The 14,247-nt window shown below is 49.2% G+C and overlaps 1 protein-coding gene across 24 annotated transcripts in view; it reads right to left on the reverse strand.

Moving 5' to 3' along the window:
* The window catches only part of MAPK8IP3 (mitogen-activated protein kinase 8 interacting protein 3), a 70,735-nt gene extending 56,876 nt beyond the window's left edge, over positions 1–13,859 (reverse strand). For 10 of the 24 annotated variants that reach the window (XM_080383425.1, XM_080383424.1, XM_080383413.1 and 7 more), the window contains exon 1: positions 13,459–13,858. In XM_080383425.1, the coding sequence (XP_080239551.1) occupies positions 13,459–13,776 (318 nt within the window). In that variant the 5' untranslated portion in view covers positions 13,777–13,858. Of the gene's footprint in view, positions 1–13,458 lie in introns of all 24 variants that reach the window. The other 14 variants (XM_080383414.1, XM_080383412.1, XM_080383411.1 and 11 more) reach the window with 3 other exon arrangements.
* Positions 13,860–14,247: the final 388 nt, after the last annotated feature.

Below are 14,247 nucleotides of genomic sequence, written 5' to 3' on the forward strand. Positions count from 1 at the left end.
TCCTTCCAGAGCCTCTACATCTGCTTTCAAAGAATTATTTCTGAATACAAGCAGTCACAGTTAAACGGTTAATCACCTCGGTGATCTAAGAAAACCGGAGTATGAAACTGTTATATATAAAACTCAGTCACATGGATTCTTTTCTGCTGGCCTCTATCCCCAGATTTCAAGCAGGGTAACTGTAATATAACCCAGGATTATGCCAAACAACAACGGCTCGCACACTAGTCTTTACAGTGGAAACATCTAGCACAACATCGTCTTAAGGTGAAAGAATGAGTACTATAAAAATAGAGCGGTACAATGCAGCTCGCTTGGCATCCTGCTTTACTGCCTTTTGCAAAGGAAAAAAAATGACTAAAAATAGTACCATATAATCAGAAAACATCACATCACATCAGTGATAAATCAAGCAGAGCGGCGAGATGCACATATATGCAGAGATCTCATTCCATGGCCGCCGATGGCAGCGTGTGCCGGGGTACGCATGGTGCGGGGAGCGCCGCAGGCTCGGGCTCAGCCTCACCCCCAGCCCCTCGGCCCTGGCAGCGCTGCGGCGGCAAGAGCAGCACTGTGCCAAGAAGCAAGAAGCACACACCTGGCAGAGACCCCCGCTGAGAAAGAGAGGCATGCTGGGCAAGCAGGGCCGGGGTCCTGCCGCAGGTGGCTCCCCTGGAGGCCACCGCCACCGCAGGCGCCCGCAGGCCAGGGCGCAGGGCTGGCTGGAAGCCCACCTCATGGCCCCTGGGCAGCGGCCGGTGGGGCCAGGACGGCAGCCTGGGGAGCTGTGTGAGAGCGTGTTGCCTTAGACAGCCATGACGAAGGAAGAGGCTAAAGCCCTGGCTGCTCAGATCTGACCCATCCAAAACCAAATCTCCAGTCCCACGGCCGGGCCCGCTGCTGCTGCGTTCCACACGCTACTCAAGGTGAAGACCTGGTTCTGCTCTTGAACGGGACCACTTCACTCAACGGCAGCTTCAGGAAGAGAGATCCCTTCCTGACGGAGCCAAAGCCTGCCACAAGGTATCCCGCACCGCAATCAGCCCGTCACGCTTCCAACAGTCAGATACCAACAACGCCAGAGCTTCAGGAACAGGGTGCTACATCTTTTCACTTTGACAGTCAGGAAAGGGATCCTTAAGTTAAGCCACTTCTCAAAATTACGGTGGTCAGCAGCAAAATGCTCCCTCAGGAAACAACTTCCATCTCAAACAGTCAGTAACAAGAGAATTCTGCTTCTCACTTCATGAGCCAGCCTACACTGCTGCAGCTACATTTTAGAAGAGCATTAGAGAGCTGTGCAAACATCAACAGAGAGTTAAAAATCTCAAACTATGAACAGACGTTCAGATTTTTATCCCTTTAGGCATTTTATGTAAAGTCAAGCAATTTATTTAAGCAAAGCTGAAGCAGACCAAGAAATGGAGTCTTGTCTACCTCACGTCAACAGTGGCTTGACTCCATTGCATGGAAACATTCCTAGTTCCTACCCGTAAGAGAGGCAGAACAGACATACTTAGCGTTTCCCTTATGAAAACAAAGGTTTTGCAAATACTTCAGGCCGCCCTCCCTCGCTGGTCTCAACAGCTGCAATGCATCCTCAAACAAACAGAAAACTACAGCCATCAGCCCACACACAGCACCAAAAGCACACCTGAGTTTCCAACACGTTGTATCAAATATCACATGAATTTTAGCAACGTTTTGGCTCCCTGAAAGCAGTTTCACTAGCACGTAAAAAAGAGACTCCTTGAATTTCACCTGATAATCATTCACCTTGCTCTCCAGTGCCCCGAGGTGACAGACCCATGGGTTTGAGGGTGCTCCGAGCAATTCTCAGAATTTCTCCCGGAAAAGCCTTGCCTTCAGAAAACCCTTATCCAGGTGACCTAGGTCAATCCCAGCCACAGCACCTCAGGAGCAAACCCCAGATGCCCCTGCAGCCTGGCTGCTCCCCAGCAGTATTGACATGCCGTAAAACTACAATGCATCTGTCATCCACATAAAAGAGACCCAAAACAGCAGCAGTGCCACGAGAAAATACGCATCAGTAAGTGTAAATAACAGCCCACATCTTCCCCATCTCAGAAGGATCTTAGTTACTGCAAACAAGAAGAATCTATCTCAGGTATTAGCTTTATAAGACATCGTTCAAAAGACCAAACTGTAGCATTCCCACAAGTACGCCGACAAACAGCAGACAGCCCACAAGCTGAAAAGAGGTTCAGCTGCAACTGTGAAATGAAGCAACTGACAATTTAAAACCCCTATCTCACAACTTTTAAAACTCACAGATAATTTATTTACCCTCTAAAATTTCATGACTGATCAAAATCTTACCCTGCACTTACCACAAAAGTCAGCAAACCATGACTGTGTTCTCCAACTTTACTTGTTCTGCTCCGAGTGGGCTCCCCATTTCTGCTGTATTTGGCAATTACGCAATCACAGTTTGATAGCTGTGATACAAAAACACTTATTTCATTGCAGAGCTTAGCCTGAACTTCAAACCGTATTCACAGGACAACACAGGTTACGCATCAGCCTTGGGACAAAGATGTGGTTTATACTAGGAATGCATGATTATATTAATAATTCTATACTGAATACCTAAGACACATAACACTGATTCACATGAAGACGCTTATACATAAATATGCCTTTAATATGGAAAAATAAGCGCCAGCCTTCCTTGGCTGAGGTCTCTGACCTCAGATAAAGCTGACAGTGGACAAGGCCATTTACTAGTAGAATGGCCAAAACATCATAAAAAAGAACAACCCGTTCCTCCTCCTTCCCATTCTGACACATTATAATGCCATTTTAAATGTATTTTTAACTTAGTTTTTAGAATTTATTAGTCCATAGTGACACACAGTACACAGTTTCATGATGGAAGGATTCTCTCAGCTGTGCCCTGTGTCTGAATCTTTGCTGTCCTCTTCAAAGACAAACGCACCCCTGAAGGAATATTTCCATCTCCATAAAAGCATACAATCTTCTAGTGAAATAAGATTTCTTTTACGTTAGCAGAGCTTGGAGATAAAGATTTCTGTTCCTGTTGCTAACTTCAAGAATCAAAAAGACATCTTTCATTTGCTAAATACTCTATAGTCATAGATCAGTCTTTGAGCGCCTTCTGTGAAAAAAATTCTTTTTTTTTTATTGATTTATACAAAGATTACCATCTCCCATATTCCTATCCCAAGGGATCCGAGCCTTTCTTCAAAGGAACATCACTTTTCTCGTAAGGGAGTTCACCCCTCTGGCCGCACCATATCCCAGCGAGACTAACAACATGCTTACGGGGGACAGAAGATGCAGTGGAGGAAAGGGGCGTGCAAGGAAGGGAAGGGCAGCTAGTGGAGCTCTTCTCCGAACTGCCTTGGAACAGCCTCATCCTGTACGTCCATCGGCAAGCATGGCCAACAATAAAGGTGGTGTGGCTGTCAAGTCTTGCAGATGACACAAGGCCAGAAGGTGCCATCAGCACTACAGAGAACCAGAGCACCACAGGGGAAGAACTGTACGATGCCGAAGAGCAGAGCAATACTGGGGCTGAACCCCACACAAGTGCAAGAGCACGCACGTAGGGACAGCCATTTCTGCTGCAATGAGGAGGGTCGAGAGGAAGGAGCTGATGACAGAACGATGAGTTAATCGGGCCCCACGGTGACGTGCTCTGGGCCAGCTGCAACTGCAGCGTGAGGAGGGCAGAGAGGGGATGGACATGCTGCCACCTCCTGCCACTCCATGTCACACAGACTGCACTGCGCCATGCCAACAAAGGCAACAGCCCTCAGATAAATCTTATTACAAGGACTTTGAAAAAGGCAACTGGGACACTACCAGGAGAGCATTCCTACCACCGCACAAAGCACTGGTAAGAGCTACCTGGAGAACCACCTGCCATTCCTCCCACCTCTCAGGGAGGACCAACCCAGGCACCAGATGTGGCTAAGTGTCACTCAAGGGGGACGAGGGAATCTGAAAAACAAGGCCAGGTGACATGAGGGCACCTCCATGGTAGCAGGACATGTGGCACAGGCCAGCTCACCCCCCTGCTTTGGCGAGAGAACAGAAAACTTGGCTCCAACACCTCGCAAATGGAGACCAAGAGAGGACAGGACCAGCCTCCCTTAATACAGCAGACATCAATATTTGATAGAGCAAAAACTTACTAATAGTAAAGGACAGTGCTGGCACAAGAACAAACCAGTAAATCCAGGCCATGAATAAAAAAAAAAAAACAACTCCACTGCAATTTAGAAGGTAAGAGTAGAGGCAGGAGGTTTCACTAATGGTTTTAAGACAAAGCTTGACATATTTATGAAACGGATTATATAACTCAATTGCCTGCAATACCATGGGACTGGACATGCTGACTCAGAAAGTCCCTTCCAGTGTTATTGTCCTAAGTTTTTAATTACGAGTGGGCGTCTTTCTAAGAATGCTGGAGGCAAAATAGTTGCAGATTTGGTGCAAAAATTACCATGCGGTAAGAAGTCCGTAGGGACCAAGTCTGGAGTAACACAACTTACACTAACACAGTTTCCAGCATTATGACTATACATACTATAGCTACATGCATATTTAATACTAATATTACCTTGTATGTATGTGTGTATGAACATATAGTAATAGACCATTCAGTATTAAAGCAACAGATTGAGTGGATGCTGAACACCCATCACATCGTGACATGCACAGACCTCCTGCTTCACGTGCTGCTTCCACAACGGGCTGTACTGTGAAAGCTGGCCATTTGGACAGAGCCATTCTCAGTGAAATTACATGGTAAATACTAGTTTAAGATAACTTTCCTTATTTCAAGAGCGTAGATGTTAATTTTCTCTCAAATCATAGAGATCATCATAGCACAAGTGCAGCAAGTAGAGAGCACCAAACAATCGCTATCCAAACTCTTACCTCCCTGTTTTTATTAAGTTTTTTTGTGGATGGCATTGCATTACTGAACTCACATTTTTCTGTTTCCTGGATAGCTTCGCACAAGCCTTCATTAAGGGGGATAAAAGACACTGATGCACTGTTTTTAAATGTCGAACAGAAACAGAGCATGGATAACAATGGATAATGAAAAAAGTATTAATGGAACAGACATTTTAAAAAGGAAAAAACCTCAAAATTATGCAAGCTAATAATGTAAACTTTTCTTCTTTTGTGAGGACTAAAACGTAATTGTATGTTGTATGTACTTCTGTATCTGGAATTATGGTGCAAATTATGTGGCAATTTCAATCCAACTCAGGCTACACACTACAAAAGTCACCCAGATGAAGGAACAAAAAGGAAAGAAAGCAGGGAGATGAGACCAAGGTGGGGCTGGTAAAATGTAGGCAGCGTTTCAAATAACTGGAATTACAAAGATGATGAAATTGCATTTAATGCTGCTACAAAAGGTAGTTGCGATGAAAAACTGTGTTAAAACACATAATTATCCTGAGAGGTGCTTAAATAATTTTTTTTACAGATATGAAAAATTGCAACAAAGCAGGCAGAAGATTCGCCAAAGACCACACTGAAGTGAGCAGCAGAGCAGCCATCGAGACTCCGGCAGAACAGGTAGCAGGCTGGTGGGAAGAGCACGGTCCGCTGCCTGCGTGCCCTCGGCAGGGCCCTAGAACAGGGGTACGGCCCACGCTGAAGCCACAGCCACCAAGGAAGGAATGAAGCTGACAGCCATCACCAGACAGCCAACCTCAACACCACGGTCCTGATCAGCACAACTGATGGGAGCCTGTGGTGCCCCCGAAGCTGAACGTGTGGCACGTGTTCTGCTGGACTGGGACCTCCAGAGAGGGGAAAAAGAGGGAAGCAGAGACCCTGCGCAGCCCCAGCAGGCACCCACGGCTGGGCCACCACAAGCTCTGTCTCCCCCATGCAGAACTGGGGGCACCACAGGACCCTGCCAAGGCGCCGCACGAGGATGCCCCTTCAAAGCAGACTTCTCCTTACACTAGTAAATAGAGGAGATTTCTCAGGGTAGAAGGCACCTAGTGCGAGGTATACACAAATGAAAGGATAAAAATAACATTTTAGTTTAAATTGAACGTGCTTTTAAACATAAATGCTCAAGAGATTGAATGTGAATGTATGGTACTATCTGTTCAACACTATTATGTTCAAACACTGAAAGAGAAAGTATTAGTCCTCTAACAGGTCTTTCACCATTTTCCAGTAAAATAAAAATGCAGTAAGAAGTACGACTAGTACAATTTCTTAAGTAGATGTGTGTAAATACTGTATCTCCTTATTTTATATATACACAGAGCCAAATGGCATCAAACCAGTGAGAAAGAATTTGCCTTTAAAAGACTACAGAAAAGCACAAAGCAATAAACAAAATAAAATACATCATTTAGAGTGGGAAACATCTATTTAAATAATTAAGATCAGTTACTGGAGCTTATTTTCAGTCACTCTGGTGTACTAAGGATAAAACTGATACCAACTCCAATCTAGTGCACAAACACACCTTAAAAACAAACTTTTGTGTGCGCAAAGCTACCAAGCCACACACTCTTCATGTAGCTGTGACACTGGAGAAGACAAATTCCTTGTGCAAAAGGAATTTCTGTTAAATTCTGTTAAGTGTCAGGCGTAAGTGAAGAGGCCAGCTGCCACAGCCATCCTGTATTTCAACAAATTTTTCATCTGTATTTTATGAACCTCTCTTTCACCCTAAAGGGAAAGATATTTCTAGCAGGTATGTCTCATACCTATGGCACCACATCGTCATGATCTAAATGAAAAAAATACATGTATTAGTAGCTGCTCAGACCTTCATAGGAAGCAATCCTGAGGTGTCTCAAAGTGGTACAGAACTTTCACCACTCTAACACTACTTTTCTAAAATAGCAGAAGTGTCCACATCTGTTACAATGTCTTACGTGACAGAACATTTGCTCTATCTGGTGCTTCCCAGGGCTCAGCATCGGGGCCAGCCCTGCTCAATATCTTTATTGACTATCTGGACAAGGGGAGCGAGTGCACCCGCAGTACGTTTGCAGATTACACCCAGGTGCGGGAATCGTGCATCTGCTGGAGGGCAGGAGCTCTGCAGAGGGACCTGGGCAGGCTGGGCTGATGGGCTGAGGCCAATGATACGAGGTTCCACGAGGCTCAGCGCCGGGTCCTACACGTGGGGCACAACAGCCCCACACAGAGCTGCAGGCTTGGGGAAGGGTGGCTGGAAAGCTGCCCTGCAGGAAAGGACCTGGGGGGCTGGCGACGGCCGGCTGAATGTGAGCCAGCAGTGTGCCCGGATGGCCAAAAAGGCCAACAGCATCCTGGCTTCTCTCCCAGCGTGGCCAGCAGGACCGGCGCGGGGACCGTCCCCCTGTACTCGGCACTGGTGCTCCGCACCTTGAATGCTGCATTCAGCTTTGGGCCCCTGGCCACAAGAGGGGACGCGGAGGGGCTGGAGCGTGTCCAGAGATGGAAACGGAGCTGGGGAGGGGGCTGGGGCACAGGTCTGATGAGGAGCGGCTGAGGGAACTGGGGGTGTTTAGCCTGGAGACAAGGAGGCTGAGGGGGGACCTTCCCACTCTCTACAACCTATAAGGAGGCTGTAGGGAGGCAGGTGCTGGCCTCAGCCTGCATTTGGTACCCCTCCATCAGACCAGCTTGGCTTCTCACCAGCAGGATGTATCTCTGTCCTGCACCTCAAAACCAGCACTGACTAGCCCATCACGAAGACAGATGCCATGGGAGATGAGGTCCTGGGAACAGACTGGTACGTTCTGCATCTTTCAGGATGCCACGCTGCTGCCAGCCTGTTTCATCCACGCTGTTGCCCCTAGTCTATACCCTACCACGTGCTGACTCGCCTTACTCCTGATGGAGCAATGCACAAAGACGGAAGCAAATAAAAAAGGGCAGACTGCCATTACACTAAAATCCTACTGTGGAGAGGGAAGAGACTGGCTGCTGCTCTTAAACCTCTGCAGACTGTCTCTTCCCTGGTGTCACACTGGCAGGTGTAAGGGCAGAGCAGGAACCAGTCCAGCAGCAAACCCTCCTTCTGCTTGCAGAAGCAACTCTTGACCATTGCATCTGAGCAGAGCAAAGGCACTGTTTAATTATTTCCCAGCAAATTCCCCTAGTTCACCTTTGGGGGAAGGAAAGAATTATCTCTATCACTGTTATTTGCATTAACATCGATTCTAGCCCTGCATCAGGAGACATGCAATGCGATGTGATATCTTTGGCTTACAATCCTATTTAGTTTTATCACCACAATTTTTTGTAAGGAAAGGCTCAGAATCCAAAGATTACCATCCTTCACACGGTGGGCATGCCGATTGTAGGCCAAAGCAGTGACAAGGTTGTCACTATTGGCAAGGACGGCTATTAAGTTTATTTTACCATTTAAGAGGGCAAGGAGAAAACTAGAATCGTTGTAAGTAGCACTGCCTATTTAGATATTAATTTGAAATACAGGGGTCTCCAGAAACATTTTTGTTGTTGCTTCCTTTTTAAATATCTGGAGTTAATTTTACTATCTGCGATTGCTGGGTTTTAATCATAATCTGCAATATTGTGATGAATTCCAAATCATGTTCAATTGGTGTCACTGACAAAAGACACTAGACAAAAATGAGAAAAGATGATTAATATTTCCATGATTTAAGGTTTGTCTCACCCAGACAACATAGGATCATTTTACAGACACACTTCTGTTGCTTTTTACTTCTGAACAACTAAATGGATATATTTTGGATACTTACAACAAGCAAGGAGGAGAGTATCATAAATATGAAATCTAACATTCATACACCCAGTAGAAAAAAATCATTAAAAATATGATACTTTTCACTAAAATGAAGACTAGTTTCTCTGGGACCAACAGCTTTTGTAGATCAAGACAACTGCAAAAGAGAACTCAGGACAAAGTGGAAGAACCCTCTAAAAATGACACAGATCCTGCTGGTCTTTCTGTTGGTGAAATCTGACAGTGCCTGCAAGCTGTGGGAATGGACAAAGAGGCATCTGAAGAATACAGAGACAGATGACAGCTGTGCAGCAAGTCTGCATTACATGCCTGCCCATCACTTCCAACTGCATATAAGTGGAAAGGATCCATGTGATAAGCAAAGCCTTTTTATCTGGTATCTGCTACTCCCAAACGCTTTCCTCTGATGCTATGAGGTCACCATCAAGCTGCAGAAATTCCCATAAATCAGCTATTTGTGAGGTCAGGTTTCAGGCTGGGGAAACAGAAAGTGCCTTCCCAGGCTGCGATTCATTTCACACAGAAAGAAAATACAAGGCAGAAAGGGGAAAAGCACACGCAGTGGAGAACACTAGAGGCTGGAGCACAGAGCACCACTTCTATCACCCTTCCTCACCATCTTCTTAACGGGAATTAGTGTACGAGGCAGAGACGATATTTGAAGTATCCCTTAACAAAATCTGGAGCAGAGCTGCGGCAGAACTTTCGAAAGCCTTTCTGTTGTTTGAGATGCAGATAGGAGCTAGTGAACTTGCAAAATTGCCACCCAAGTGGAGAGCTCTCCAAGGACCCCAAGCCACAGAGAAATCTGTGGTATCTACAGTCCATGCCTCTCGCAAAGGACCATCTCTTCCCAAAACACTGACCACAGGAATCCTAAAACATAAAAATAAAATACTGGTAAGGGAACATGCTTATCACGTAAAATAATAACGCAAATTGCAAGCCATAATGAGGAAGCGATGGCCGCAGCAACATGCCATCAGAAGGCAGAGATCTTGCTTTTTTTTTTTTTTTGGAAGTGAGAGAGGATGACACCTAAGTATCCCTTGAACACGAGTCTCACAGTGGCAATGCCAGCAAAGGGCTTTTACAGCTCACAGCCTTTTTGGGTCCTACACATGGGGAACTACAGGCCCAGGCAGCAGTATATGCTGGGGCCACCCAGCTGGACAGCAGCTTGGCAGAGAACTGGGGGTCCTGGTGGGCACCAAGTTGAACATGAGCCAACAATGTGCCCTTGCGGCAAAGAAGTTGAATGGTGTCCTCGGCTACTGCTGGCAGGTTGAGGAGGTGATTCCTCTGCTTTATTCAGCACTGGTGAGGGCACACCTGGAGTGCTGTGCCCAGTGCTGGGCTCTCCAGCACAAGAGAGACAGGGTACTGCTGGAGAAAGTCTACTGAAGGGCCACAAGGATGATGAAGGGGCTGGAGCACCTGGAGAAGAGAAGGCTCAGTGGACCTCATCAATGTATATAAATACTTGAAGGGAAGGTGCAGAGAGGACAGTTCCAGGCTCTTTCCAGTGACAGGACAAAAAGGCAATGGGCAAAAACTGGAACACTGGAGCATCAGGAACTCTGAGCACCAGAAAACCCTTTTTCACTGTGAGGGTGACTAAGCACTGGTACAGGCTGCCCAGAGAGGTGGTGGAGCCTCCATACTTGAAGAAATTCAAATACTGCTTGGATATGGTCCTGGGTGACCAGCTCCAGCTGACCCTGCTTCAGCAGAGGGTGTCAGGCTAGATGATCTCCAGAGGCCACCACCAAACTAAACAATGCTGTGATTCCATGAAACACCATACCACACAAGCCATAATTACCCTATGTTGATCCATTATACGGAACAGACGGAAGAAAACAAAACCACTGAAAATCTGGCACAATCCCACATCTTCAGTAGCTTGGAGGTCACAGAGAACTGAGATGTTGTGTACTAAGCCCTGTAATCACAGAGACTGACAGCATTGCCTCGTTTCAAGGAATTTCTATTTTCAATCCGCTTGCCTAGGTGCTTCTGCTGTCCTGTTCCAGGACAAGTGGAAAATACAGAGTCACTCTGCAGCCCAAGTGTTTAGAAAAATACAGTATTTAGAAAATACAGCAATAATTTGCTTTTGGCAAAGACTGTTTCAGAAGATAATATACAGCATCATCTTAGAGAAAGAGAAGAGTACTGAGAGGGAAAACTTTCCTTTACGGCATTTAGCGAAAATGCAATGGAAGTTGTTAGAAACAGCCCTAATTTAACAAGACATACCTATAGAGTCTGTTTGGGCACAATTTCTGCATAAGGATGAAACATCAAGATTTGAGGGTTCTGCAGCAGTGCTGACAAGACAATACAATGCCAGAGAACAATTCCCACTTGTGGTTTCAGTTACTTTGAAATTAATAAACTAAGATAAAGTAATTATAACTTAGGGTCTTTTGACACAATATTGCAAGCGGAGAACAGATCAGTTTTTCATCTCCAACTCCCAACCTCTCAGTGTCACTTTAATCGTTGCAATTAGCACTGACACACAGAGAAGAATCAAGACAGGGGACAAATCCCATTCCCAGAGGAGGATCCTCCCGCTTAAAAGTGAAGGTCTCACCCCAGGACTTGAGGACAGCACAGGAAGCTGAATGCTGCTCAAGAAGTGGGACACACCTTCCCTGGTTACCACAGGCACTGCTACAGAACAGCAATCCATATTCTGAGGGGGGGAAAAACATTTTTACGTTTTTTGATTGTTTACAGTTATCTGGCGGACAGCAGAATTCTCGGTAATACACAGATTTTCACCCCCATAACAGGTAATTAACTGCACAGCAAGTGGTATATGGGAAACAGGCGCAGACAAATAGGTACTTTTTGTTATATGCAGAGGGAAGTAACAGCCATATAGGACCTTGTAACAGGGATTATGGAGAGGCAGAACGCTCATTTGTTCTCATAAAAAGTATGGTATATATTCCTTTTTGGTAACAAGACCCCTCGCAGACACTTTTTCTCCCCACTCACCCTGAGCTGTGTCAAAGTATGACAGAGTATCATCATCAGTGACTTTTAAATCTCAACAAACAGCATTCTGCTATGCTTCCTTGCGGGGAATGTAACTGCTGTCATTACGTGTGCTTCCAGAAAACACATCCTGTATCCAGTTAAGTCAGGAACAGAAATCCACCCAAGTCCAAAGATGCAAGATCATTCCAAATGGACTGTTCCATTCCTCATTTGTAGCCCATTTTTTCCCCACATAAACAGTCCACTTCAAAAAAAAATCTGTTTCTCAGAAGCTGCAAAATACTGTCTCTACGTAACATTTAATTAGTCGTCTCATGTATTCAGATCCATTTTTCAACCTCTACATGCATTCAAAATAATTTAAAAAGAGTATTAGTCCATTAATACATAATTAAAACGCAGGACTAAAACTTTAATAGACTGGCTCTCGCTTTCAGTATTAGTAATGGACCATAAGTGTCCCCCTCAAGTTAGCGTCCTCCTTGCACGCGATTAAGCCACACAAACATGTCTGTGAAAATACTACACGCCACTTTACATTGTTCCCCAGTTCAAAAGCTATTTCACAAACTACCCCTTATCAAATCAGAACGTGACTCCTAGCAAGACCTTCTTAGTCTAAAAGATGGAAACCCCCACGGTTTTTATTACATTTTGTAGCGGAACGAGGATGGTGATGAACTTTCTCCCCCCTCCCCACTGCTTCATCCCAGTTCACAGACTGACACTTCAAGAGGCTGAACAGCCAACCCGACGGTACGGCTGGAAAGATGCTCTTGATTTCAGCAGGGGCAGGCGCAGGACGAAGACAGTGTGCAAGTCACCTGCGCTCTCCGTTTCTGCGTCGTTGTAACCCCGGGATTGTGACCCTTCCCCACGGAGGGGCTCGTTCCCCCCACGGCCGCGCCCCAGGGCCCAGGGGAGCCAGCCCAGGCGCGGGGGCTGCAGGCGGCAACGGGAAACTATTTTATTCAGATTCAAGGTGCCGTTGTGGCACGAACAAGTTTCCCAAGTCAGAGGCTACACTCTAAAGGTAACGACTGGCTCCAGCTGAAGAGCTTACCGCTGACACTGAAAGCGCTGCATGGCTGCACCGAAACCATCGATTTCTAAAAGTGCTTCTGAAACCACAAACCGGCACGAAGGCCAAGGCCGAGGCCTCTGCGCGCTGCCGGCGTCCCGAAGCGGCTCCCTCAGCCGCCCCGGGCCGCTGCTGGGTCTGTCCAGCCTCCTCCCCCCTGCTTCAGCCGGCGCGCACCAGCCGCAGCGGCAGCCGCGGGAACAACCGGCCCGGCTCCGCGGCGCTGCGGGAACGACCGGGCCGGGCCGGGCCCCCCCGCGGCCTGCAGCAGCCAGGGGAGGGGGCGGCGGCGGCCCCGCGCCCCCCGCCGGAGGGGACCCATCGCGCTTGCTGCCCGCGCTCCCGGTTCTAGAAGGTACCGCCGACCCCGGGGCTCCCCCCGCCGCCCCGCCCCGGGAAGGAACGGGCCCGCCGCCGGCGGCCGATGGAGCGGACGGCGCCGAGGCCTGCGGGAGGCCGCCCCGCCGCAGGCCCGAGCCGCCCCCGCAGCCTCGCCCGCCGCCCCCCCCCGGCGCGGGCCCTGCCCGCCCGTCAGCCGCAGCGGGGCCGCGGCGCGGTGCCCCCGCCCGGCGGGCGGCCAAGATGGTCGCGGGGCGGCGTCGCTCACCTCCTCGGCCTGCTTGCGCAGCGCCTTCTCCCGCTCGTACTGCGTGAGGAGCTGCTCGTTGTCCTCCCGCAGCAGCTCCAGCTCCACCTCGTGCTCCTGGTTGTCGGTGAGAACCGAGTCCAGGTTCTCCAGCACCGTCACCACCAGCGGCATCAGCTCCTTCACCACCTCCTCGTCGTAGCAGTGGATCAGCCGCTCGAACTCGCGGTAGATGCTGTTGGCGAGGCCCGAGACCCGCTCCGACATCACCGACCCCGAGCAGTAATCGTCGCCCGGGTACCCCCCCACGCCGCCATCGTCCAGCTGGATCTCCAGCATCCTGCCGGCCCGACAGCCCCCCGCGCCCCGCCGCGCCGCTGCCCCGCCGCTGCCCAGGCCGCCGCCGCCGCCCCGCCCCCGCCCCGCCCGCCGCGTCACGGGCCGCGGGGCCCGGCCTGGGCGGAGCGCGGCGGCACCGCCCCGGGAGCCCGGAGCCCCCCCCCGAGGGGCGGAGGACGCGGCCACCCACGGCCGTGCGGGGGCCCTCCCGGGCCGGGGGCGCCTCTCCCGCGGCGGGACGCCCGAGCCCCCCTGCGCGGCCCTGCGGCGGGGGAACGCGTGGGGCCGGTGGGTAGGTGGAGGCCGACGGGGCAGCGCAGCCGCAGCCCCCGGCGCCCCCAACCCCTGCGGCGGGGAGCCCGAGCGGGGGGGCGGCCGGGGCCGGCCGGGGGCACGGACCCGGCGGGTCCAGGGAGCAGCTGCCCCGGCCCCGGGGTGCCGCCGGGCTGCGGCGGGGAGGGGCCCTCACGG

This window comes from Falco punctatus (genome assembly GCF_963210335.1).
Source record: "Falco punctatus genome assembly, chromosome: 4".
Lineage (NCBI taxonomy): Eukaryota > Metazoa > Chordata > Aves > Falconiformes > Falconidae > Falco > Falco punctatus.